The sequence below is a fragment of the Blennius ocellaris genome, assembly GCF_963422515.1.
Source record: "Blennius ocellaris genome assembly, chromosome: 11".
Lineage (NCBI taxonomy): Eukaryota > Metazoa > Chordata > Actinopteri > Blenniiformes > Blenniidae > Blennius > Blennius ocellaris.
Genome location: NC_137660.1, coordinates 12,050,619 through 12,078,356, shown reverse-complemented (window position 1 = coordinate 12,078,356; position 27,738 = coordinate 12,050,619). Strand labels below are relative to the sequence as shown.

General features: G+C 42.1%; 2 protein-coding genes across 2 annotated transcripts in view; both read left to right on the top strand.

Annotated features, from left to right (window-relative positions):
* pparab (peroxisome proliferator-activated receptor alpha b) overlaps positions 1-21,941 on the top strand; it is a 28,874-nt gene extending 6,933 nt beyond the window's left edge. The window contains exons 2-7 of the mRNA XM_080505240.1: positions 3,468-3,716; positions 6,430-6,593; positions 9,764-9,902; positions 15,040-15,239; positions 17,670-18,123; positions 18,242-21,941. Coding sequence (XP_080361366.1) covers positions 3,509-3,716; positions 6,430-6,593; positions 9,764-9,902; positions 15,040-15,239; positions 17,670-18,123; positions 18,242-18,486 — 1,410 coding nt within the window. The 5' untranslated portion in view covers positions 3,468-3,508 and the 3' untranslated portion in view covers positions 18,487-21,941. The remainder of the gene's footprint in view (positions 1-3,467; positions 3,717-6,429; positions 6,594-9,763; positions 9,903-15,039; positions 15,240-17,669; positions 18,124-18,241) is intronic.
* Positions 21,942-23,100: 1,159 nt separating this feature from the next.
* Positions 23,101-25,885, top strand: yars2 (tyrosyl-tRNA synthetase 2, mitochondrial; the record flags this gene model as incomplete). The annotated part of the gene is made up of 5 exons (XM_080504219.1): positions 23,101-23,882; positions 24,713-24,880; positions 24,979-25,134; positions 25,234-25,404; positions 25,606-25,885. The coding sequence occupies 5 exons, from the start codon at positions 23,101-23,103 to the stop codon at positions 25,763-25,765; spliced, it is 1,437 nt and encodes a 478-aa protein (XP_080360345.1). The 3' UTR covers positions 25,766-25,885.
* Positions 25,886-27,738: the final 1,853 nt, after the last annotated feature.

Sequence of the window (27,738 nt, the reverse complement as noted above, 5' to 3'; positions counted from 1 at the left end):
TTGAGGGCTTTGAAGTCTTTGTTTATTGTCCCTTTTAATTGAAGCCTGCATGATTAAAGCCTTTAAGCGCTTAACTGTAGTAATGGTATGTACATTGGGAAATATGTCAGTGGATCAGGTCATGTAATTAAAATTAAACGATGGATTTCACTGCTTTCGCTCAAACTTTAACAATCATTGCAGGTGCATTTCTTGTCGTTGTCACATGGCTGTCTGAACTGACTTCATGCAGTTCCATATCCTTTACAGTGGTTAAAATAGGAAGCTATCTACGTGACTGGTTCACATTCAGAGCGTGTCTATATGCTTCAGCCACATCTTGCTGTCTGTTAAAGTGGATCTTCTCTCAGTGGGGGGCAGGGCGATCTTGCTCTTGCTGATTCTATTGGATGGTATGGATTATTTATGTTCCACTCGCACATTTAGTCATGTGGTCACTGGTAGAGACTGCTAATACATATTTAACCTATTTTTCTTTTCTGGGCAAACCATAATGGGATTTATTGATTTTAACAAGCGCCTGAATCCCAGTGATAGAAGCCTGTAGCTTTCTTAACAAGCCTGTTGCCCGCCCTCCACTTGTGACTTCAAAGTGTGTCAGCATTGCCATGGTATTGTCATGGCATTGTCATGGCGACCCTGGTGGCTGGCGGTCTTTTTTTCTTTCTTTCTTTCTTTCTGTCTTTCTTTCTGGCATAACCCCCAAACATTGCCTTTGGAGCCCCTTTCATCAACCTTTGGCTAGAACACACAAATAAGTATGACCTTGCTCATCTTCCACTGAGTACGTGCATTGCCTCAGTAGGCTTGGTTGAGTGAGCATGAGCAAGGTCTTGACCTGGGAGACAAAGGCTGGCTGTTGCACTATAAGATTCACCATTTTCTTTTCTGCAGGGCTCACTTGCTCACCCTGTCTCACACATTACTGATAAAGACTCTGTAATGTAGCCTTCTGACATTCCTCTCCACCACCCCCATTGTCTGCTGCTCTCCATCTTTCTCTATCTTGTCTTACTAGACCTCTGCGTTCTGCTGCTAATCAGCTCTGCATGTTTACATTCTCATTTATGTTGGTGGCAACATGAGGTTAGCTCGGTCCATCACCTCAGGGCTGCTGGTTGGGAGGTCACGGGTTCAGTAGAGGACTTGTGTATGACTTAAATAAAAAGTCCTGCATGTTCTGAATGTTTATACAAAACCGTATCTAGTCCACGTATGACTGAAGATTTGTGAAGATTGTTATTTATAGCAACAAATTCATCCAGTCTTCCAACAAGAACAAATCTGAAGGCGAACATATATTCTACATTCACATATAGTTGATATGTCAGTCAAACTGTTGCCAAAAAGCGTCATTTCCCCTCTCGAGCAAGTATTGTAATGAGACGGGGCTGATTGAAGTGAGAGTATGAACAGGATGTCCTCTAAAGGAAGACCCCAGGGTCAGGAGCTAGAGGCTGAATGCTAAAGAGGTTTACTTTGTTCAAGCAGTGCTAACACTGCCTCCATTCACAATTCCGAGTTTATTGTAGAGTGAGTAGCTCAGCGAAGCTGCCTGCTGACATGCCAAGCCTCTCTTCTGGTCGTGTTTTTAGCAGGTGGGAATCTACGCAGCCTTTACTATCAGAAAGACAGCGCTGTTGTTCCTCACCAATGCAGTCATGTTTATTTTTGTAAGGTGCTGTCATTCCTAACGAAGACTTGTACTGGCCAACGGACAAATACCAATTAAACTACCAAGATCTTTTAAAGCTCCTGGTTTGTAATGAGTAAGTGCAGGTATTTTAACATCACATGTTTATGCATGCCATGCTACTGTTTCCTTTAATATTTCCATAAAAATAATACATACATAATTATCCCACATGGCTGGACTTTACATCAAATTTTGTAACCTTGTTGTTGTTGTGGATTGTTTTTTTTATGTTTGCTGGTGTTATTGCTGGTCATGCTCTGAGGTTGTCACCGTCAAGCTTTGGAATTAGCAGGAACTTCTTGTCGTGCTACTTGAACAGATAAGCTGCAACTAACAGGGGCGTTATTTAATAACGGTAACATAATTTCTTTTGTGTTTAAAGTTAACGTTTGTTTTCTGATCACACATAGAAAATAAGGTTATCTGCAAAAAAATAATCCTTGGGGCTGTGTCACAGGGATGCTATTCATTTCTGTCATTAGATCTTTTAAATAGATTCACTGGGTGTGTAGAGGATGGAAACATTTCATGTACTCCCTCACTCTCTCCTCAAATAACTTGCAGGGCAAGATAAGGTTAAAGCAAAGCCAGTCATGTGGTCAGGTAAGGAATGGTGAGAAAAACCAGCAGCTGTTGTCCTGCGGTCCTATAGCCTCACTTGTCCCACTCTCACCTTGTGTCTGATGTTCTTATGGGTCTGATGGAGAGCTTACTGAAGACTGACCCAGTTTGAATGCAAATATCAGACCCATTCCTGCCGCTGCCGCACTTTTGTGAGTACTTGGCAGCTCCGCCCAGATCCAAGTGTGCAATTCAGAAAACTGTTATCCATCTAATGTGCGCGCTAGCCAATATTAGCTCCTCAAGCCGACCCCAGGCCGAGCTTTCCCACATGCAGCTCAGTCTTAGTCAGGCCGGTGACCTACATTTGTCCCCTCCCGTCTGTGCCTCACTCTCTTCCCCCGTCCTTCTCTTTTTGCAGCGCTCTGAGGTTTGTGAGGATAAGGTTACGGCTTTTGGAGTGAACAACTTGAAGGAGTGGGGGGGGGGTTCTGTGTTGTGTTATAAGATACCACACGTGTGTCATTCCTCCGAGGCCTGCTGACCCACGTGCATCACCTGTTGCTGTAACCATTCACCCTTCACAAGTCTCAGTCATAACTGTTCAGCTTAAGCTGTACTATAATATATCCTGTATATATGTATTAATATTTAATGTTGCTTATTGAAATATAATTTTGTCTTATTCATATTTTTAACTCTTCTATTTATTCTTCTGAGTTCTTATCTCTGTGGACCAACAGTTCTATTTAATTCTATGATGATTATATAATCAATATTGGACCTATTAGTTTGTAAAAGCACTTTGACAATGTTCTGATTGAACTTTTATATACATGTTCAACGTTTACCAAATCAAGTGAGATATTTGATCATGTTCAAGAAAGACTGCAGCTCTGTGTCCAAAATGTGGTTTATACATGTTGTTTCATGTCTTCACAACAGTGAAATTTCTTGCAATGATATATTTTGCATGCATTCATTCTCTAATGTTGCATTTAGATACCTATATCTTTTAAAGTGTTCGAAGCAAATGCACTTAGCCAAAAGAAGACGGCGAACACTTTAAGCGTCACGTCGTGGTGACTTGTGCAAAGCAAAGCACAGGTTGAATGAATGCAGGTGGAGGTGACCTTAAGTGTTGTTGTCTTTCTCTGTGTGCCGATGTTTCCATATCACCTCTCTGACCTCAGTTTTTCTTGTTTTTCAGTCTGATGAGTGAGAGTGCCGCCCGCTCGCTCCTCCACCATAATGGTCGACATGGAGAGCCACTACTATTCCCCTTCTTCCCTGGAAGACTCCATGCTGGACAGTCCGCTCTGCGCTGAAGATGATTTCATAGGCGGCATGGAGGAGCTCCAGGACATCTCGCAGTCCATAGACGACGATGCCCTCAGCTCCTTTGACGTCCCAGAATACCAGTCTTCCAGTAATGGCTCTGAAGGCTCAACCATCCTGGGTAAACACCACAATAATATAGTAATTATCTTGTGAGGTGGGGTCTGATCCCACTCTCTGATTTCATACATTTAGTGTACCTTGAAGCTCAGTGTAATCTCCTTGCCCTTGCTTTTGTTGACAGATCAGGGGCCCTTGAATTTAGCCTTTTAATCCCCGTTTTACCCCAACTCAATGCATGTGGACATACTCTCTGGCTTATACAACCCCTTCTCCTTAACTGTATTACAATCCCTCGTCTTCACTCTGACCGTATAAGACAGATTGACCCACTTTTTTTGATGACAACAACCCTTGGATTGATCAGTATGTCTCAACAAGACCTGCAGACTGACATTTTTGGGGGTTCCCTATATTTGACACCCCTACTCTAAAGTCTCTGTGTTTGCCCAGTAATGGAAAGCCAACATGTCGAATTTGCTGCACTTGGCACACTTTTGGCGCCATGTTTGACCAATATTTTCACATTTTGGAGCCGTGTCGCTGAACACCCCCCCCCCCCCCCCCCCTAGTTTGAAATCTCTTTCCTCCTTCAAACCTTTCTCCTCACCCCATATCCAATGAGGAATTCACACATTCCTTAGCCACCATGCACAACCTCTAAGGAAACATCCACTCGGCTGCTGTGTTCCCTCCTGAATAGGCACGGATGTCTCGTAAATTTATGCCACAGGAAAATTATGCAACGGACGAAGAAGCTGTGAAACCCGTGAACGGTCCTGAAAGACAAACATTTAGCAGAACAACAGAGGATGTGAGCCCACAGGGATTTCATGGCAGGAGGAAAAAGGAAGGAGGAGTGCAGAGAGGCATCGCAGAGATGTTTGGTGATGTCATGGAAAAGTCAGTGCGAGGGTGTTCGAGGTTTATGTGTGTTTTAGGAGTGCAGGGACAGTGAGAGACCGGAGAACAAGCAATGCGACCATGCGTTTCTCGTCCACATTCAGTTGAAACACTTGAACGATACAGAAATACAGCTAAACGCTGCTTATCCTTGTTTTGGCATCTCTCTCCTGAACCCATGCGGTCTGACTTAGTGCCGCTGTTTTGTATCATTTCATCCGTGCTATTTGTGGACTAAGAAATGTTAACAACTCCATCAGAAGGTAGAACACGCTCTGTACAGTACATACTGCCACTTGGAGATGTCATCAGGTGATATGGTATCAACTTGCTCCACAACAGTACATTTCCATGTCTGCTGATGTTGATGCTGTTTTCGGTGGCCTCTTAGGTTTTATGAGAAACATTTAATGTTTTAAGTTTGAATCATCCGTCCTGAGGGTCAGAGAGAAATGTTTAGCAAAGGTTTTGGCATTACTATTAAACCCATTACAAATAGTTACCACTGTGTCATTTTAAATTCTGATCTTACTTTCATTCCATAAATAATGAATACAAGAAAAATAGGATTTCGTCATCTCAAAAACCTAGCCTGTCAGTCAATTTCTCTGGCTGACACAGAGAACCTAATGTACGCTTTTATTTACAGTACCCACAAAAAAAACCAAAAAACTATCTACATTTGTTGTTGAAGAGCAGAAGACGGACCCACCTGACATTGGTTTAAAGGTCCCTGCCTTGGCTGAAGTGTAGTGGTGTTTTAATGCCATTCTTATTTTTAAAATGTTTCACATTACATATTTCTTATTCCAGCCTTGTGGTTGGTGGTGGTGTGGATTCTTCTTCCTGGTCATGTTGGGGTGATACCACGGGGTTGTGCCGAGGCAGCCAGGCTCTGGGATTGATTGATGAGATGATTGAAAGAAAAAAAAGAAGTCGGCAGTCACCGAGAAGCCCTGTGACTTGTCATCTGTAAAGTAGATGAATTATACTGCGACATAGCTCTGTTCCACTTGTGACAGGCAGCAGACCACAGACCTCATGCTAACATCTCTGAATAAATAGTTGCTAGAATGGAGCACAGTGTCTATATTGGGACAGAGAAGCCAAGCTCTACTGTTTCTTTATCAAACAGCCCTGAAACACTAAATATCCTGTACATTTAACAGACATACATTCTGATTTCTATATTTATTTTAAATTCAAATCCTTGTTGCCTAATCATTATGAAAAAATGTTCATTCCATTATTACAATGGTTTTTATGCAGTATTTGGACACTTGTTGGATGGATTAGCCTATGTCTGTATGTGCATTGTGTACAAATGATCTGTGAGTGGTTTTTGGGACTATTACATTTATTTGATCGCATTTGTTTATTTTTATTGTATCACATTTTTTTCTGTTATGCATTTTTTTTTTTATTTCACCCAAAAATATAACCGATATCTTTTAGAGACAAAAGGGAATCAAATATATTAGGATGATGGGGCATTTATGCAGAATTCTATTCTTTTTGTGAAATATGATAATCACAGTGACAAAATCAGACATGTCAACTTAAAAATGATGCCATTACACTTGAGATTCCTCTATATCATCTAACCATCAGCCACCTTCACTGTTGAGTGGAAAAAGCATCATTAAAGAAAGTAACAATTTACATATACACACATTAATATGTTTTGTTCCAATCTGTTGAAACATCGTAGAAAGTTATAGATGTCTTTTTTTATTATTTGGGTGAATAATTTCCGAATGTTTTTGTATCATCAAGTGAATCTATCCTGGTTTGATTTGTTTGGCAGTCCATTCAGTGATCGAACATATTGCAATGCTGCATTTAATCCCCCACATGCTTGTGTTTCGTAGATGCCCTGACGCCAGCGTCCAGCCCGTCGTCAGTTGTTTACGGGCTGCCAGCGAGCCAGGATGAGTTCTCGCCGTCTTCTTCATCGCTCCATCTGGAGTGTCGGGTGTGTGCTGACCGAGCCTCCGGATACCACTACGGCGTCCACGCCTGTGAGGGCTGCAAGGTATGACCAACATTGCACGTGTACACAGTATAGATTGGGTTCATTTTTGCATGTGATTTATGGTTCTTGCATTATTAAATGCACAATAATTATTTAATCGATGGCATTCGTGGCATCGGAGGACATAAATTGCACAAACATTAGTTAAATAATGATCTTTGTCAGTGTTTCAAGCACAAGTTTCTGCTTATTGCACCTATATTATCTCTCTCTGCTACCAGAGAATAGAGAGTTGAGATGTCGATGATTTTGTGAAGATCCCTCCTCATCTACTCTATCAAGAGCTGGTTTACAAGCATTAGAAATGGAAAACTTTGCTCTTGTCTGAACTCATTGCATTGCCCAATATAGCCCCCCTCTGACTAGTTGTAATGACAGTATGTGCTAGTATGGTACCAATGTCACCCACATTTATTCCCACAAAAGCCAAGATACACAAAGATCCTGCTGAGTGAACATTAACATTTGCAAAACAAAACCAGCACACATCAAACTATTACACTAAAAACAGTGAAGCATGCTGAGTCACAACCAGAGGCGGTGTGTCTTGTGACAAATGCATGCTCCTATAAGCATCAGAAATGCCAGACTTGGCCTTCAGACGTGGTCAATCAATGATCTTTCAGTTAATTGTTTACTAGTCATGTTGAAGAACAACCCAAGGCTGTTTTTAAGAAGTACCGGAGGACAAAGATAACTTTACTTTGTATGTTTGTAGATGTACTTTTGAGTATGAAGTGCCGCATTGTCTCGCATAAATGGAAAATAAAAATGTACAGAAACGTGACGCATGTCGCTGTCCAGAGATAGCAGTGAACCTGACAAATAAATCACAAAGCAGAGACTGCGCAGAGACATGCCTTCAAACTCTCAGTAGCTGAATGCCACATGCTTCAGGTCATTTTCCTTTGTTTTCACATGGACTAATACAATAATCCACTGAGAGTTTGCCAGATTTTTGTTTGTTTTTTCCCCGCTGGTTGTATCAATATTCTGTACCATTTTGTACAGCTATCAGTAAAAAAGAGCAGCTAATAAAGCATAAGAAAAGTCAACATCCTTGCATTGGGAATCACCTGAGTGGAAGTGATTATATGAGCCATGATGGGGATTTTGACTCTGCATCTTTTGACATATACATTAGTTATACAAAATGTTCTTTGTTCATATGGTGAAGTGGGAGAGTATTGAAACGGATATGCAATGATACTGGGAGCATGACGTCGGTGGTATCATCGTGATCCTATGAAGACGGTGCCAAGTTGTTTTCCCTAGTTTACTTTTTGGAAATCCTTTCTCCACTGGAGGCTGTGTTTTATGAAACTCTCTATTTGGGGAAATCAGAGGTGTATATGTTGCATCTGAGGCTGCCAACGTGACTGCTGACAAAGTAGTGAAATGCTTGGCACAATATGATCTCCTCTTTTCAGCCAAATTCTTTAGAAATCATTGGCTGGGTTTAGTGGTGTGGATGGACAGTGACCTGAAGTAACTTTTTAAAAGACTCTTTATAAGGCAAAGAAGTGCATTGTTCTCCAATGTCCACATCAATCCAAATGAAACATGCAGTTCATTTGCTGAGACATTTCTTCAGCAAGAACCCAGTATGAGTTGTGGGTTCCAAATTTCCTGCTGTCATGTAACGCAAAGCATCTGCAAATAAATCATATTCATGCCATATCTTCTTGATATCTTATTGATTTTTGCCAATAACTAACGAGGTTATTTCCTTCAAAGTATTCAGAAATCTTAGAACAAATGTTATGATCATGGAACGCAGTCTGTTCATAATGTTGTTGTACAGATGTATTGAGTTCTCATCTTATACAAACAATGGCTGCACACCAAAACATTCATATAGCAGTGTAAATCTGACATTTTCCTTTGCTAAAGAAAATGCTGGATTCATATAGTGTGTAATATCCTTGTGAGCAGTGGGTTTAAACAGTCAATTCCTATTTCACATGTCGAAAGAACAAAAACAATGTTTGAACTTTCATAGAGATTAGTTTATTAAAGTCTTTCACTTTTAATAGGAAACTTTGACAATTGGTATAAGTGCTTACACACACACACACACACACAGACACACACGTCTGTGAATAACATACCTAACCAACACACACACACACACACACACACACACACACACACACACACACACACACACACACACACACACACACACACACACACACACACACACACACACACACACACACACACACACACACACACACACACACACAGCTTTGGTAAATGCCTCTTCTGAGGACACTGACATTGTGCACCGTCAACCTTGTTTCATGCTCGTCAGGTGAGGGGTTAGTGGGTGAAAGTCCCCCACAGTTACTGAACCCACTCACATGGTGGAAACATGTCTGCAGTCCAGTCTAATGTGATATTTTATAATAGTGAGTCTGTCAGATTCACATCTGGGTTGTTTGGAAGATTTTTTTATTCCCTGCAAAGAGGTGAAAGTTTTGGCCATAAATAAACTTGTTTTTTTTGCTAAATGCCATTATTGGCCAATTCCCTTGATCATTTTCTACCCTGCAGCCAGCCACAGACAGGCCACCGGGTCCGTTTGTTCCTCAATAAAGTTCAACGTTTCTTTTCGTCAAGGTTGAGCAAGCAACGAGAATCTGATGGTGAAACCATGTATCTGATATCAGTCAGTGTATCTGTATATGAACAAGGAGCTGCTTTTCCATTTGCCATTTACTTTAACAGTAGTTTTTTCTGAATGTTTCTTTGTACATATAAAGTATAACTATTTCTTTTGAAGGGAAAATGGATCCATAACACAAAATCCCAATCATATTCTGATTTTAGGGAGATTTGTGCTCAAATAGAATTGAAATATAGTACATACTCTGAATTGTGTGCTGATTTCAGTTCAAGTCAGAGGTCATACTTATTGTCACCTTGATTTTGTATGAAATTTATTTTAATGCTTTGAAGCCACAAGATTTCCTAAAGAATCATTGATTTAGGGACAAGAAAAGACACATATGAGCTCAATTAAAAAAATCTGCAAGTAAAGTAAAGATACTGAGAAAGTATCGATAATTTATTACTTTCTATCTGATCTGCAGTCAGAAGTATTAAACCGACCTCCAAAACATTACGGCTAATTCATTTTTTTTTTTCCTTTTTCTGTTGTCCAGGGTTTTTTCCGGCGGACCATTCGTCTGAAACTGGAGTACGACAAGTGTGAGCGCCGCTGCAAAATCCAAAAAAAGAATCGTAACAAGTGCCAATACTGCCGCTTCCAGAAGTGCCTCTCGGTGGGAATGTCCCACAACGGTGAGTACACACCACACACACACACACACACACACACACACACACACACACACACACACACACACACACACACACACACACACACACACACACACACACACACACACACACACACACACACACACACACACACACGGTAGTTATTACTAGTCAACACATAAAGTGCCAAGATGCATATATACACATCATTGGAACAAACAGGCCCTCTTATCAGAGTTGGTCACTTGAGTTGCATGTTAAGACGAGTTACCAAAGAAACACTGATTGCAAGTCTTGTCCAAAATATACAATCGGCAAAATGTAATGTATATTCATTAAGAAAAATACATGCAGAAAAAGGTCAGTGATGTCGGTAACCAGTGTAGTGGCAATTTCTGTCATGAACCCACTCACCCATATTTGATTCAGATATATGAAGAGGAAAAGAAATCACATGACACTGTGGGTCAATCCACCTGATTATGTTTCCAGCTCACTAGTATCCATGGTTTGCAGCTCCGATGTACTGGTTGGCTCATATTTAAAGATCAAAATGATTCACATGAAGCTGCCACGATGATCATTTTTATGCTGGTTTTTGGGTGCATTTGTTGTAATGTTTGATGATGCACATGCAACGTGTAGCCATTTGTGCATTGTACGAGTTGGAAGGCTTCTGTATGGCTTTATGCAACGTCAGTGCACTGCATCTGATGAAGGCTTGAAGGCCCTACACACCCATCACAAGGCAAGCAGAGGAGCAGACCCTGACGATTGAATGCATGTTTTTGGATCATGGAGGAAAACTGGAGAAGCTGGAGAAATCCACACACGCACAGAAATCATCCGAGCAAAAACCAAGCCTTTTTTTTTAATGTGTTGTATTTCTTTCATTATTTGTGTGATTTGTTTAATACTTAAGTTTTGATTTTAGGATTCTTTCTTGGCTGATTTATTTTGCCGACTGCCTTCTCCTTCTGGCGTATTCGGTTTTGCTATTTTTGTCCAATGCTTGTATGGATAAAACACAATTATGCGTCTGACCATGTTACACCTCTTTCAAACTTAAGAGCTTTGACCAGCGTTGTGCTCCCCTCTTGTCATTTCACTCCAATCAGTCCACACAGGTTAATCCCCCGGTCATGACAATACAGATACGACAAGGTTCACAGCCCAGAATAGATGATAACGGATGAACATGAACAAACAATATGTAGACTTGAGAAAGACCGCTGACCTTGAGATAGCAAGCATGTCCAAAAATGCTGTTTCGCAGATGCTAGTATGGTCACTCCAGTCACCCAGAGAGGTACTCTGAGTTTCCTCTGGCTGTGGCTGGATGAAGTGGTATATTGTCTGACACTGCTTCTTCAGGTAGATCATGAAGCCGAGTCAAAACAAAACTTATATTAAACCTTAAACCGACACGTGCTTGTTTCTCACAAACTCACCCGACAATGAGATTTAGCCACACATAGAATAGAGCTTCCAACAAAACGTCTGACATTGAATTGAATCTGGCTTTCTTTGAAATGCAGAAAGGATTATGGGTTTGGGATGAAGGCTTTTCATTGGGTAAATATACGGCGTGACACGCTGACCGTCGGCCAGGGTCAGTGCCCCGACTGACAGACTGAGATAACTTGCGTGTCAGCGTGTGTGTATGGCCGTGTGTGACCTGTCAGTGTATTCCTGCCAGCGGGGTCAGAAAGGTCAGTGCAATTGGTGAGTTTCTCGTGGAGCCTGTACACACAAAGCAGACACTGCTTGGTGTTGGTGATGAACTCCACTGCTTCCTTCAGGCATAGCCTGGATTTCCATGATCGCCTTAAAGCACATTGGGAGGCACATTTCTGTCCACTGCCCTTCCTCTTACAGTACGTATGGATTGAGTTTCATGGACCTAAATGTAACTGTAGAGAGGGAGGAAGGACATCGGAGAGCCGTGAAACCTCATCGTTTGAGATCCTGTGGTCGAAGATATCACTGCTCATTTTTGGACGTCGCCCTTTTGTTCGTATCGACTCATAATTGATTTCAGATTTTGAAGAATAATCAAACCGGAAGCTTCCAACATAAATGTTTTTTTTTCTTTTCAGTTTTGGAGCATTATTCAGTATTATGGTAAATTGACTTCAACTATATAGTGCATTGTAAAGCTTTAGCAGTCCCGACAAGTTTTATATGATCAGTGCCTTCCATGTGAAGACTTCTAGTTGTGAAATGTTTTCGTTAAATCCAGTAGTTTAATTAAGAGTCTAGATTTAAGTCTTAATTATAAACCTCATTCCAAAAAGGGTTTGACAATGTGTCAAACAAAAAGAGGATGCTGGAAATCTTCACAAACTCCTATTTGATTTACTATAGATTATAGAAAACTGATCACATGTGTAAAGTTGAATTTGTATTTATTTATTTATTTTTACCATTTCATTGAAGTATACTGCTTTTCAATTTGTCGGTGTTGACGCATCAAAAAAAATTTGGTACAAGGTGACAAAAGCCTTTAAAAAGTAAGTGTTGCATCTGGAGGAATCAACAACATTGGTAGACAGATCAAATCAAACTCTATTTATATAGCACTTGTCATACATTCTGCTACAGACATTAAAAACAAACCGCCATATGATTCACCGTACTGTCCCCCTGCTCACCTTTAGCTCCCTTCCCCACTTGAGTCACACACTTTATCCCTTCACACCAGCTCTTAGGAATCGGACTTATGCTCCAGCTTACCATCAATCACTTCCTTCCATCTTAATTAGACTTGGCTTCTGCCCAGGCGCCCGCTGTGGAGCTTTACCAGCTTCAGATCATCCATCCACTTTGTGAGCAATAATCTAATAGGCCCCTCATGCTGTCTGCTGGCTCCGTATTGCATCCCTGCACAGTCCTCCTCAGTATGGCTGGAAGTGTTTCATCAGTGGGTGGCTCCTTGCAAAACGGGAAATAATTTTCTTTTATATTTTTATGGTCTCGTTAAAGCAGACATTTGGTGGGTGTGTGTACGTGTGTGTGTACCTCCGCAGGCACAGCACTTATGCCCATATGAACTGGTGAGGTGGGGTTGAAAACAGTTCACTTCTAATCTCATTAGTCAAAAGGGATCAGGCTGTCTGGGAGATGCCCGCATCATAGAAAAACAACTCTTCTATATTGTTGACGGACATTTCACTCAACTTGCTTATTCAGAAATGGCCGAACAGAGGTTCGGTTTATTTTCACATTTTCTTCTTTTTGACTTTATTCTGCCATGAGGTTTGTTTTGTTTTTGTTTTTTGAATACTTTTACTGCCAGAAACATTTCCAGCGTCTCCATAACTTGAAAGCAACTTTTAAAATACCCTGCTGTGTGTTTCTGACACTCTTTATTATTTTCTCTGTTGTAGATTGTGATAGTTCAGTTGCGATTCTGTTGTGTGGGCAAATCCTGTATTTCTTTCTGAAAGCTCAATAGGTTTGATATTGCATTATTTTAATTCATAAATACGCACAGGAACAAAATGTTCCTGCAAAAGGCTTGACTTAGGCTTCTAAATAGTGTCTAAAAAAAACACGAGAACAATAAAGGCATAAAGCCACACAATAAAAGGTATAAAAGCGCACATTTAAAACTGTGATAAAATACCAGCTGGAGGTGCGCTGAGAAGACATTGCACTGGATGTATGATCATTATTGCATCATCCTCAGCAGACTTATTTTCAGTTCAACAGTCTTCTGGCCTGAGGAATGAAGCAAAGCCGAATAACTAAATCATGTTCATGAAGCAAAAGTATGAATGATCGTGAAAATCAAATCTGACTTTGGATTGGCTGTCTGTCTGTTTGGATTCTGCCAGTCTGCAGGCTACCTTCACTTTGTTTCCATTATATATGTGGGCGTATCACGGCAGTCTATTTGTGTCCCAATATCTATGTCAACTTCACCCCCAGAATCCAGAAGGTGGTCACAAAGCCTAGGATAATTATTTGCCAAATGCTACTAAAACAAAAGCAAATAGGAAGAGATTCAGTCCTCTGAGATCTGCTGTTTGATCCTGATTACTTGTGCTCTCTTAAGAAAAGCAAGGGTTTGTTGGAGAGTACACATGATCTCTTTATCACACAGTGAAATGCTACAGAAAATGAATGAACTGGAGTTTCATCAGGAAAGTACTATTGCTACTTGCATGACTGTTCACAATAGCATGACACCAAACGCAAAATGGCAAAGACATGGCAACATTATAACCATTAAGGACTAATAAGATGTATGAAAGTCCAAGGCCATTTAAAACTTTAAAAGTAACTAAAACAATTTCAATCCTATTCTAAATGTCACTTTAAGTCATTGTGAGGAGGCAAGTGCAGCAGCATTTTTAATAATTTGTAACCCCTACTCCCCACCCCCAGATTTGTTTTTAGAACCTGATGGTGGACAGGGAGGATTCATTCAAGTTAAAGAAGTTTTAACACATTCAAGGTGTGATCTTAGTTAGAATTCTTTGATATAAATAGTCTCCAAGCTGCAGGAATCCATTGATTTTAAAGTTGCATCTAGTTGAATATCATCAGCGTATATGAAACACTACAAGTCACGTGGCAGATTTGGACAGAAAATAAAAGTGGAACATTGAACTGTTTGGTGTAACAGAAAGGTTTTGTTCTGACCAATAGGAGCAGAGGAGGTTGAAAACTAGATCTACCATTCCGGTGTCCAGATAATCGAAAATGAAATCGTGGTCAGTTGGACCAAAAGCGGCACTTAAATTCAAATGGAATAAAATCTAGGTTTGTCAGGTGTGAGCAGAAGGCGACTCTCCAGTTTGAGAGACAAATTCACACTGCTGAGCTTGACTTGTTTTTTTTCCAAACCCTCAGTGTTAACACATTCCTGTTTAGATGTGTTGCTGTGTTTTCTTGCCCCTTTGCTTGAACAGATGTGAAGACGGTGCCAAAGAGCCATTTTATTTCTGCTTTAAGATAAGATAAGATAAGATAAGATAATTACTTTATTCATCCCCAACAATTACTTTATTCATTGAATCCCTGTTTGTTGTGTGATGATGATGATGATGATATTGATGATTTGATGTTTGAATCTCGTCTGTATCCTCTATCCACAGACTTTAACTGTCACAAAGTGTAACCAATCGAACTCTTGGTCTCCTCCATACAGCCATCCGGTTCGGTAGGATGCCCCAGTCTGAAAAGCTCAAGCTGAAGGCGGAGATGGTGACGGGGGAACGGGAGGTGGAGGATCCCCATGTGGCAGACCAGAAGACCCTGGCCAGGCAGATTTACGAGGCCTACCTCAAGAACTTCAGCATGAATAAGGCCAAGGCTCGAACTGTCCTCACGGGCAAGACCAGCACCCCTGTATGTTGACTAAGAGTTGTGGGTTGGTGAGTGAAAGGTGCTGTGTGTGGACTGCATTTGTGTGGCTCTTTTTATTACCGCTTTCCTCACAGGCCAAGGTCATTTCTTTTCTTGCAACTATGGAATTAGGTCCTTCCCAAAGGGCCCGATTTTAATCCAATTCTAAACACATTAAACAAGTGCAATCAGTCCAGTGTCTCAATATGACCTGGCAGTCAGCACTTTGGAGATTATTTGCAGGCGGCCCATGACAGAAATAACTTGCTCAATCAGCGCTGCACAAGCCAACACACAAGCAGGACAAGGAAACGTCTGTTTGCGCAAAAGTGATATAAAGGGCCAGTGTGTGAGCCCACCACACCTCCCCTCACCGCCCGTTTCCCTCCATTGCTCTTTTCTTTTCGTCACTCGTCCCCAGCCCCACCGAAAGCCTTCCCGCTCCGTTTTGTCTCTTGTGTTTTCTTTTCATCTGTGGAAAAAAAAAAAAACGGGGTCAAGAAGAGGAAGGTCAAGGGTGTTGTGAATTCCACGGATGGATGTATGTAGGTGTGAAAAAGGTCAAAAGGGGCAGGTCAGCTCAAGTGCAAATCCATGTTCAACATGGATTTTGTCTCCGAAGACGAAAGATTTCAACCACTGGAAATTGCTCACTTGGAAATGGACAGTTTGATTCCCCCTTACATTTAGTGTGAAGTCATGCTATTACAAGTTTTTACTTTATTTTATTTTATATATATATATATATATATATGTATGTATGCAATGTATGTTAGCCCTATATATGAGCCAGAGAGTTGTGTCAAGTTTGAGTTACTGGGTCTCTTGTGCTTTCAGGGAGGAAAAACTGAAAAAATGACTGTAATACATCAGCCATGAGGTTCATGTTTTGTTGGACTCGCCAGATTTCACTGTGATGTGATTTACTCTGGGCGAAGCATCTGCAGGGTGTTTTTTTTTTATTTTTTATTTTTTATTCTTTAGCTTGTTTTCAAATAAATCCATACTAAACACTGCTGTCACACTGGAGGCATCAATAGGAGCCATCAATACTTGGATACACTCTGTGACGGAGCAACAGGTGGTTTGGCATGCGTCATGGTACTGGGACTTCATGTCTTTCTGTCTGGGGGAATGAATAATGAGTGACGGAAGACGGGGACACCACGTTCATTTGAACTGCACATGAAGTGCTTTACTCTTGCTTGCAAAGTAAATGCAACATGTAATATTAGTATTGATGATGGGAATAATAATAATAATGATAAGTGCATTTATAAAACTGATTAAAGCAAAACTGGAAAGCAAAGGTTATGTGTCATAAAAGGTGAAATCGTCAAAATATCTGAGAAAAAAGACTCAAACCGCAACAAAGATAAAATCTGTGGATCACTACTTATTTAAATATACAATGGAAATGTACATTTATGTTACGTAACAAACCTATAGACACTAACTCATTTTACTAGCTGCTGACTTTATTCATTTAAATCTGCTGCTCAGGAATGTCGCATCAGAATAAAAATCACTCCCAACATGTGAAATCAACATGAAAATGCTGCCTCACTGGATTTACAACACGAGTGAGGAACTGCTGCCAATGTAAATTGAAAAAGAATGCTGCTATCCATGGAAACGATGTAGCCTGACATGAACCCATACTGTTGTGGTGTCACCAGATGTGCAGCGAATTCGAAGTTAGTCAAGTAACTTGCCGGAAAGCTTAACTTTCCGGCGGGCCGTCTGTTATTTTGCCGCCCTGTTTTATTCTGTCGGACTCGCCTTGTACTTGGGCACATCTTCCATTTCTCTCGACGTTTTCACCTCTGACTTGAAGTACTGAAGTGCCGAATTAAACCGCTCGGCGTCGTGTCGCCCATTCCTTTGCTCAAATCTCCAGCCTACAATTAGAGCAGCTCTCACGAGTCAGAGGTCTCGTATGACTTGAAGCAGCAGGTGTATCTGCTCGTCATGCTCCTTCTCCACAGTGGGAATGGTGACGCAGCTAAAAAACCCGACTTCTCCCCTCTGCTTCTGTGCGTACGCCAAAGACTCTCTGTCAAGTCGGCTTTCGTGGGCCTCTTCCTCCCCGTCTCGAAAGCCGTCATTTCCTCTTGGGTTTATTCTGTCGTGTTGTGATTTACAGTGGTGATCGTGTCGTACGGGGAGCAACTGTGTCATTGTTTAACCATTCAGGGGACAATAAGAGCCGGAGCCTTTTCTCTGATGTGTAAACACCAAACTCGAGCAGCTATTTATACAAGGAGGTTTGCTGATTCAGCTTTTCCATATTTATGCAAGTGAGGTTTATTTATGTAGGCCCACAGCACAGTACACACTGTTCTGCCTGTGTTGCATCCCGACTGGGAAACATATTTTGTTAACCAGACACTTTGGGCTCACAGGACGGTCTCTCCTCTCTGCTGTCCATAGCCTTTTGTCATCCACGACATGGAGACCCTCCAGCTGGCAGAGCAGACGCTGGTGGCCAAGATGGTCGGTTCGGGGGAAATGCTGAAAGACAGGGAGGCTGAAGTCCGGATTTTCCACTGCTGCCAGTGCACGTCGGTGGAAACCGTCACAGAGCTCACGGAGTTCGCAAAGTCCGTCCCGGGCTTCTCCAGTCTGGACCTCAACGACCAGGTGACTCTTTTGAAATACGGCGTGTATGAAGCCCTCTTCGCCATGCTTGCCTCCAGCATGAACAAGGACGGGCTTCTTGTGGCGTACGGCGCGGGCTTCATCACTCGGGAATTCCTCAAGAGCCTGCGGCGACCCTTCAGCGACATGATGGAGCCCAAGTTCCAGTTCGCCATGAAGTTTAATGCACTGGAGCTGGACGACAGTGACCTGGCTCTGTTCGTCGCTGCCATCATCTGCTGTGGAGGTGAGGATGCCGGGAAAATCCGACTTTTTGCAATGACTAATTTTCCATTAAAGACGCAATGAGTTGATATTGCCACAAATATTTGTTTGTTTCTTTTCCTTGTCTGCTCTGTGATTAGACCGACCGGGCCTGGTGAATGTGGCACATATTGAGGCCATGCAGGAGAACATTGTGCAGGTCCTCCAGCTCCACCTGCTGGCCAATCATCCCGACGACGCGTTCCTCTTCCCCAAACTGCTGCAGAAACTGGCTGACCTCAGGCAGCTTGTCACAGAGCACGCACAGCTGGTGCAGGAGATCAAAAAGACAGAGGACACCTCGCTGCACCCGCTGCTGCAGGAGATCTACAGAGACATGTACTGAGACGTGTGGAGGAATAACCAAGGGAGGGACACCTCTACCCATCTTGGTTTTTTTTTGTTGTTTTTTGTTGTTGTTGTCAGGGACACAACAAGAGGATAAGTCCCCCGCCTCCATAAGCTAGGGGTGAACCACTGGACCCCCAAAGTGCGGCAATAGTTATTGAGCTTGTCGTCTGCGCCGGAGGACGTGGCGGGACGCCGCAGGTTTTTCTGGGGTGAACACACAGTGCTCTTCAGCCAGTGGTGTGGACCCTCCCAGCCAGAGTCAAATCACATATGATCCCATGTGATGATACAGCTGGTCAAGCCCCTATCCAGCCACTAGTGTATGCAATCTCTGACCAAACTCTGAATGCTCATTTGAAGCTCCCGAGATGACCTCTGTGGTCATCCTGTCCTTCAAAAGAGGAGGCAAAGTGAGCTTGATAATTCTCCACTCCAGCTGTACCTTTGATTAGATTTTTTTTTTTTTTTTTAATGCTGAAGTCAAAGAGCCATATTACCTGAACGACTTCAGTGGTAGCACCGAAACTACCGTTGGAAAGCAAGGCAGCTTCTGCTAATTCAGTTAAAGATTGCAGGCAATGTTATCAATGCACCAGCTCTTTTTAAAAAACAAAAACAAAACAGACACATCTAAGGTGTTTCCGGGCTCCTGAACTATATCATTTAATTGTACTGTATATATATCCTTAAAGCCATATTTCTTAACAATACAGAAGAAAAAAAATGCTGATATTATTTTTCTAACAAATTCATCAACACTTAACATGCAATTTGTCCACAAATTGTAGAGACAATAGTACGTTTACACGTGGGGGGGAAAAAAAGGTTGCAGACTCTTGATATGAAGACTGAAATGACCGCTGGTAAAGTTCTATGGTTCACACACGCAGAGAACCACAGTGCACATCTGAAGCACAAGCAACCCTGTTCTGTTTGTACGACACTTTGACGTCCTCTGTCCGAGGCCGACTTCTTCAACACGAGCACAGACATTCGGCACTCCATCCTGTTTCATGTCCAGGAGGTATCACCAAGTTAAACCGCATTACAGGAAGATTGATTCAGATTGATTCAAACTGATTATTTTTGTACCCATCAGTCCGGTTTTATCAACGATTTTGTAAATTTCATAGTCTGCATAACAATCAACGACGAATGATTTGTTCACTCGAAGCAGCCGTGGTGTGCGACCTTTTGTTGTTTGGGTAAAGGATTGTTCCGTTTTGGTCTGGTCGGTTCTTTAAAAATCACAATGTTCAATTTCAGCATTTATACACATGAGCCAATGAAATTTTACCTCAGTCTGCCTGGTGAGTAAGATCAAATATCTTCCCATTCTGTGGATTTTTTTTTGTTTTGTTGTTTGTTTTTCCATCTGACGATGATGATGATGATGATGATGATGACTTGGCATGTGAAAAGGCCACTCCTGCATTTTTCTTTAAAAACAAATCACACTGCCTTTTGTATTAAAATGATCATGCTGAGCAGATGACTTACTGCAAGGGAATCCTGATGAGGAAACTATGGAAACATGCATGTCTAATGGCTTGGATAATATGTTAATCCATGAAAGAATGTATTTCCCATCTTCTTATCCAACCAAAATGTCCTCTAATCATCGTGGCATAATTGAGTCAGTTCTCAGCGAAGGGCTGTGTGTGTTTATATTGACATTACATTGTATAAATATAGTTCCTGTATATAGCCGAAATCAATGCATCGACTGCTTGCCCCAACGTTTAACTTTTGAGGTATACAAGGTACTAATGATGATCAACTTTTGTATCCCTGAGTTTGGTAAATACTTTAAATGTAAAAAATTTTTGAGGTATGTGTAGTTATCTACTGTGTTTTTCTTAAATACCACTTGTTTAAATTGAATTGGATCATATTTTTATACTACAATCCATATGTATGACTAAATCAAATTTTTTTTTGTGTGAAAACGGCACAGTTCTGTTGACGAGCGCCGTGTAAATAGACTTAAGGTGTAACAGGGCAAACTGAATATCCATACATCCAAATCCCACTGGGGACATTCCTTTGACTGCTATATTTCGATGGAGAAAGATCAAGGCTGTAATATCCGTTCACTTTAGTTCAGCTGTACTTCGCTGATGTTTTGAAATGAAGCTGTTGTGATTTAAACTGAAACCATACACACAGTGTGCCGGGCAGCAGGAGCACACAACTTCAGGTGTTTCACTCAAACTTGACCTCAGTGACCTTTGAATACTATGAAAAGCATGTATTAGATGAGAAGTGACCACCCAGCACTGACAATACATCACTGATCTCCTCTTGTTATACTCGCCTCTCAGGTTGCACACTAAAAAACAAATAGGGTAATATATGCATAGAGATTCATCGTAGTTATCAAAGCCGTTCCATAGCTGCCTCATTCTATTGAACAAACACATGAATGATCATTTTGCATGCACAATGCATCTGTTGGTTAATTTCGGCAAAATGCACTTATAATTTGCCATCACATGCTATTAGAGTAAAGATGATGCAGTAGTAATGCACTTGCAGTATATGCTTTTTTTTTTTTTTTTTGTAAGTCTGACTTTGTCATAATTTAACTCCTTTTCACTTCTCGCTCGCTGCTAAATCTCACCAAACATTTCTTACGCCATGAGTAGATTACTGACTTTCAAGCTGCCTCTCCGTGTTTGTTTGTCACTGAAACGTCAGAACCGCCTGCAGAACTTATCTGGGCGCAGCTCAATTTTTATTTTTTTTTCCACTCACAAGTTCCTGGGTGTCCCAGAGCCCTGTCCTGGGGGACAACCACAAACATTGTGTGCCTTACTGTGTGGAAATGCCATGTAAAATACCAGAGATTCAAAACAATGAGACTTGACTTGTGACACATTACAGTCCCACAGAAATTAATTGAGGAAAATGTCCTATGTAAAGACCAGTCGGAACAAAGCTCAAGATTCATATTGGAGCTCCATTTCACTAATAATAATAGATTTTTTTTTTCTGCAATAAACAAAACTAAAAAAGTTTAAACAGTAGTGCAAGACTGGAAGAGAAGTCGTGTGAATTTGTGACTTACTGTTTAAGAGTGTCTGTTTTGTGAATTTACAAGGGACTTTTTTTTTTTTTTTAACTTGTATCAGGGAATCTTAGTCTTCCTTTGTTGAACTAGCTCAGGACTATAGAGAAGTACTGTTTATCCTTCTCCATCTTCGTCTCTCTGCAGTGAGATTGTAGTGTTCTGCCTTACAGCACACAAACGCCAACGGTAGTAATTCGTTTGAGTTTCATTTTCCAGAAGCCACAGAAATGTGTTACCAGAGGGGCAGCAGTTATAGGAAATAGATATTTGATTTTTTTTTTTTCCCCAATTCCTAAATTTAGGGAATTTGTTTTTGTGGCTATAGTGTAATGCAAAGACACAGAGACTGTCCTTGGATGTTGTTAATGTGTACTGTGGCTTGATAACAATACTGTAAATGTTTGATGAATGTATATTTAGTCATTTAAAGAATGAAACAGATTGACATTGAAATGGATTTAAAAATAAAAATGATTTTAAAATCCACCTTTGGATCAATTTTAGTCTGGAATTTTGTTACAATCACACAGTGAAATGGTGATTACCAATCTCACCTCACTGCGAGAATATCCCCGGTTCGATGACTTTCTGTGTGGAGTTTACGTGCTCTCTCTGAGAGTATACAGGTTTCCTCCATGTATTTGGGTTTAATCTCAAGAAAATCTACTTTTCAATTAAATGGTTAACCTAAAACTCCCTAAAACTATAAGTGAAGACTCTCCATTGGAGTTATTAATTAGGTCTATGTCTTCAAGAGATTAGTAGTTACTGAAAATGAAACAACTAGTTAGTTAGAAAAAAGCCTTGTGTGTTACTTTTAACTGTGTTGAATCAGGCTGGTTGTAATATTACTGTGACACATAAGCTGAGCCATCAGCACTGTAAGGGCTAGTCCAGGGACTTTGTGAAAAATGTTAATCAAACTAGTTATTCTAAATGTAGTTTAATTACTTCAATAGTTACGACAGACAAGCCACTTGTAAATTGTCCTAATATTGTGCCATCAAAAAAGTATTTGCATATTCATTCATGAAAGCGCATTTATCTTCGTGGACATATTGCCACCTTCAAATAACTTGATTAAATCTATTGGTGCTGTGAAATAATAACAACACAAATGCCAGCACTGACATAATTTGTACAAACACATTGAGGATCGTTCATACAAACCAGCCTACATTTCACACTTTCGATCTTGATTTGAGGCCTCTGTGGTTGTCAATATTATAAAAGAATGCAGATTATAAGGAAGTAAAATCTGGTTTATAATGAGTTTTTCGAGGACTCGGGCCTCTGGGATGTGTCTTCAGCCTTGCTTCCTGTTTTTCCTGTTGAGCCCATACTATATTGTGTGACTGATGTTTCAGGTTGAGCCTGAAAACGAGTCCAGTGACAGCTGATGCGCTAGAGGGCACTGTAGCCCAGCTGGGGCTCTTCAAACCGAGTCGAGGGAGCTGTAACCCCGGCTCGAGACCGCCAGAGCGCGCTGTGACCCCTACCAGGCTCCTCCTCCTCCTCCTGGTCACATTGTCCAACATGGCGGCGTCCATGGTGAGGACCCGCCGTTGTGCTTCGCGGCATGGACTCCTTAGGCTCCTCAAGAGAAGTAATATTAACCTCACGTCTGGATTCCACGGTTCTTCTCCCGCACAGAGCGGACTGCTCCTCTCTCTGAACAAACGCGGCATTCTGAAGGACTCGTTTCCGGACGACGCGGCGCAGGACCGGCTCCCCCGGCTTCTCCAGTCCGGCGCTCAGACGGTGTACTGCGGCTTCGACCCCTCAGCCGACAGCCTCCATGTGGGCAACCTGCTCGCCCTCATCGGCCTGCTGCACTTCCGGAGCGCGGGGCACCATGTCATCGCTCTGCTCGGGGGCGCCACGGCGCAGATCGGGGACCCGAGCGGGAAGACGAGCGAGCGGGAGCGGCTGTGCGCGGACACCGCGGAGGCGAACACCCGCAGCATCCGGGAGAGCATCCAGAGGATCTTCACCAACCACGAGCTGCACTTCCACGACGGCTCCAGGAGGCCGGGCACGGTGAGCGTGCTGAACAACCTGAGCTGGTATAAGAGCTGGGGAGTGGTGGACTTTCTGTCCGAGGCCGGGAGGCACCTCCGGATGGGCACCATGCTGAGCCGCCACAGCGTGCAGTCCCGGCTCAAGAGCGCGGACGGTATGAGCCTGACAGAGTTCACCTACCAGCTCTTCCAAGCTTATGACTTCCACCACCTCCACCAAATATACGGCTGCAAGATCCAGCTCGGAGGCACCGACCAGCTGGGCAATCTGATGTCTGGACACGAGTACATTCACAAGTAAATGTCCCGACAGCTTGTTCTGATCAGGAGCGGTTACTTTCCTGTGTGTGTGTGTGTGTGGGGGGGGGGTTTCCTCACAACTCAGTGTTGCTTGACAGCAAATAATGTCTTTAACAAACGTGATGAAGGCACTACACACTCCAACATTGTCTGTTGGTGTATTAGAGATGCATACATTTTTACTGCAGAGCCACATGTGTAACAGTAAAGGCGTCCTTATTTTATATATGATATAAGAGCGTACCAGAGGAGCCATGATTCCTTATTGCCCGTGGAGTCTAAGAGCCATTAAACATATCTCTTATTACAAAACAAAAGAAAAACATTGAGAAGGCTCCTTTGCCAACATTAGACTTGAGAGGGAGGCTTCATCCTCTCAAACTACTTTTCCAAATATCTTCCACATTGGTTATTATGAATAGTTTGAGACACTTTGGTTGAATCTGGGTATTCTGCATGGAGACACCAATCAGTAATGTCTGCTCAACAAAGGAATAGCTAACTTTCTTTATAACAAAAAAAAAAGAAGAAGAAGAAATGGCTGACTGAAAGGACACAATGATAAATGTTTGCACCTCTAATGTAATCTACTACGTGTAAAACATGTTCAAGAACCAGTTCTGTAGCTATTCCCAGAGTGCAGGTTGAATAATTTGTTAGTGTTGCAAAGTTAAGCCCTCAAGTGACATCAAGATTAAAAATCTCATCAATGTTGCCTGCAATTTATCAGCAATGATGAAAATGAAGGCATCAGGAGGACCAAACAGTTATTTGTTTTTTTAATGCTTCCCTGAATTGTGAGCCTGAGCTGCTCCTTGTCTGTCCAGAGTGAGCGGCGAGGAGGTGTTCGGCCTGACCGTCCCTCTGGTCACCAGCTCCGCCGGGGACAAGCTGGGGAAGACGGCCGGCAACGCCGTGTGGCTCAACAGAGACAAGACGTCACCTTTTGAACTCTACCAGTTCTTCCTGAGGCAGCCCGACGCCAGCGTGGAGGGGTACGTGGTCAAGACGAGGGGGACACCGCCGCACCCTCCCCCGCTGCCTCGGACACCGAAATATCCACCGGGTGTGTGTTGTGTGGACGTCGTTGCAGGTTCCTGAAACTGTTCACCTTCCTGCCTCTGGCGGAGGTGGAGCGGCTGATGGAGCAGCAGCGCGAGGATCCCGGGAAACGGCTGGCGCACAAACGACTGGCTGCCGAAGTGACGAAGCTGGTGCACGGGCAGGAGGGCCTGGAGAGCGCCAAGAGGTCAGGGGCGGTGCCGAACTGACGGATCCTCAACCAACACGGTGGAACGATGTGGCTTTTCTTTACCCCACATGATGTTATTTCCCGCCGTCGCTGCAGGTGCACCAATGCGCTGTATCACAGCAGCGTGCAGGCCCTGGAGGAAATGAGCGACGAGGAGCTGCAGGAACTCTTCAGGGAGGCTCCTTTCCACGAAATGCTGCTGGAACCGGGGACCAGTGTGATCGACGCCTGTCGCGCCATCAGCGCCATCCCTGCAGGGCCCCGAGGGTGAGGCTGTGCTTCGTTCATTTTGTCGCTTTCACCACCATTACACGCTTTTGTTAATAGCATTTTACATCCAAGCATGATGATGCAAATAACACACAACATGGACAACTGCTGATCAGAGAGAAAACCAAAACATGGCGTGATATTGAAGTGTACCCTCGGCGATGTGGCTTTCATTGCCGTTTCAATGTCGGCGTGCAGGTACCAGATGGTTTCAGACGGCGCGGTGTGGATCAACCACAGGCGGGTGGACAAACCAGAGCAGGTACTCGTCCCCAAACTCCACATCCTCTCCAATGGACTCACGCTGCTCCGAGTGGGCAAGAAGAACTTCTACATAATCAAGTGGCTCAGTCTGTGATGGCGGGGGACTTGAACCGTTGACGGGACCTGGAAGGTAGGCAGTTTCACCTCAGCGAGCTCCCAGAGTTGATGAACGGATGTTTAGCTGGATTTTTTGGACTGCCTCCGTTTGTTCTGTAAAAAAATGTGTACATGTACAGATATGCTGTTCATTGAGTATTAAAGTGATTTCTATTTAAAGACAAATTTCTGCCTACTTTGTACTGCTGCTGCAGTTTCCAGAGTGAACACTAGAGGGCAGCCTTGCCCCAAGCGTAAGCTCTTTATTTCACGGCAACGGGTAGCCTGCTGTGACCCTGAGAGTAAATAATTGCTCACTGTAAAATTAAATTGCATCATTTCTCGCAAACAGGTTATAGTTCTATTTAAAGCAAATTGTGTTCCTTTCAATCCGGGGACATTGTGAGGTCAACATCTGTTTTAATCTGGGAGTTTATTCCATCTGTCGTAGTGGTGGAAAGTGTAAACTGTGTCATAAAGTGAAGAAAGGAATGTTTTAATAAATCCCAAGACACGCACATTATACTGGTTGATTGCCTATTGTTAAAGAGGGGAAAAAAAAGTTTGGGGGGGATTTGTTCTTGATTATATTTATTTATTTAGAAAAATGTCACTTTCCCCTGTGGTGTAAAATAGAATTCTTACAACAGTTTCAGCTTGCAGGATATCACACATTCGTTTTATTTTTTTAACTTTTTGTTGTAGTTTTTGCATTTTTGCACTTTAGATGTGTGGCTTTCTTCCTTCAGTACATCTTCTTTTCCCTCTCTTTTTGCTCTGATGGCTTCTGTTCTTCTGTGTCCTCACTCATTGTCATTGCAGCTCCACATTGTTGGTGGAAACAGTTTGAAAAATGCACAATTTCCACATTGACAACGTTTGTTACTTTTTATGTTTAAATTAAATAGTTTTGACACTGAAACGTCATTTTTTTTAAGGAGGAATGTTCATTAATTAATTTAATGAGGTAAACATTTCACTGCCTATTTTAAAAAATATTACGTTTGCATATTTGACAGTAATTTCACTCCTAAATTTCATGTTATGTTATATCAGAAATATGCTCCATATATTTCATTTTATTTGACAGGGGGAAAAAATGGACCGCACATGCACAAGTGTAGAGAATTATTTAAATGGTTCGAAAGCTCATTTAGGGAAAAAAGGATTTTTAAATGAAGCACATGAGTATATGTGTATTTGCTTTCAACTTTTCATATATGCAAGTTTCATGTTGAGTTACCTGTTATTATTATTATTCTTACCGGCATCTTTTCCTGTTTATACTGGCTTTGTTTAAGTCATGATGTTTTAATGGGCTCATTAATCGAGAAATAAAAAATGATCAGAAGTGAAGCCGAGCTGTGTACAGTTACATATGAGTACATGTTGTAAAATAAAATACAATTGAAATGGTTATTTCCCTGTCATAGTTGTAAGTAAAACTTGCACTCCAATATCTCAGTCTATAGATAATGAGAATCAAGCGTACAGTATATAAAATATTACTGATAAAAGTGTTGAAATAAAATTGATTTAGTTTTTACTGTATAAGTGTAGTAATGAATGATTAAATTCTTCAATTATATAATTTGCTGTTCCTTTTGAAGACCATTTCTCTCCACGCTTACTGCCGTTATTTAACTGGTCGACCTTAAGAATTGGGCGGGCCTTAGGTGCTCTGACCAATGAGCGGCCTCATCCGCGTTTAAATAGCTCGGCGTGTCAATCATGTTGCCCCCCTCTCCTCCCCCCCTCCTCCCCGGGCGTCCTCCCCTTCTCAATCCTCACTACATCTCTCAATCGCCATATTGGGTACTGAGCAGGTTTGTCCGCAGTTCTTCTTACTCCGGGAGCAAAGTGACAGAGCGGCTGCAGTTCCCGAGCACTTTGTTTTGATGGTCCGCGGAGACTCCACTCGCACTGTCGCGCGCCGCGGCCGTTAGCGTGTCCAGCTCCGTCTGCATGGCT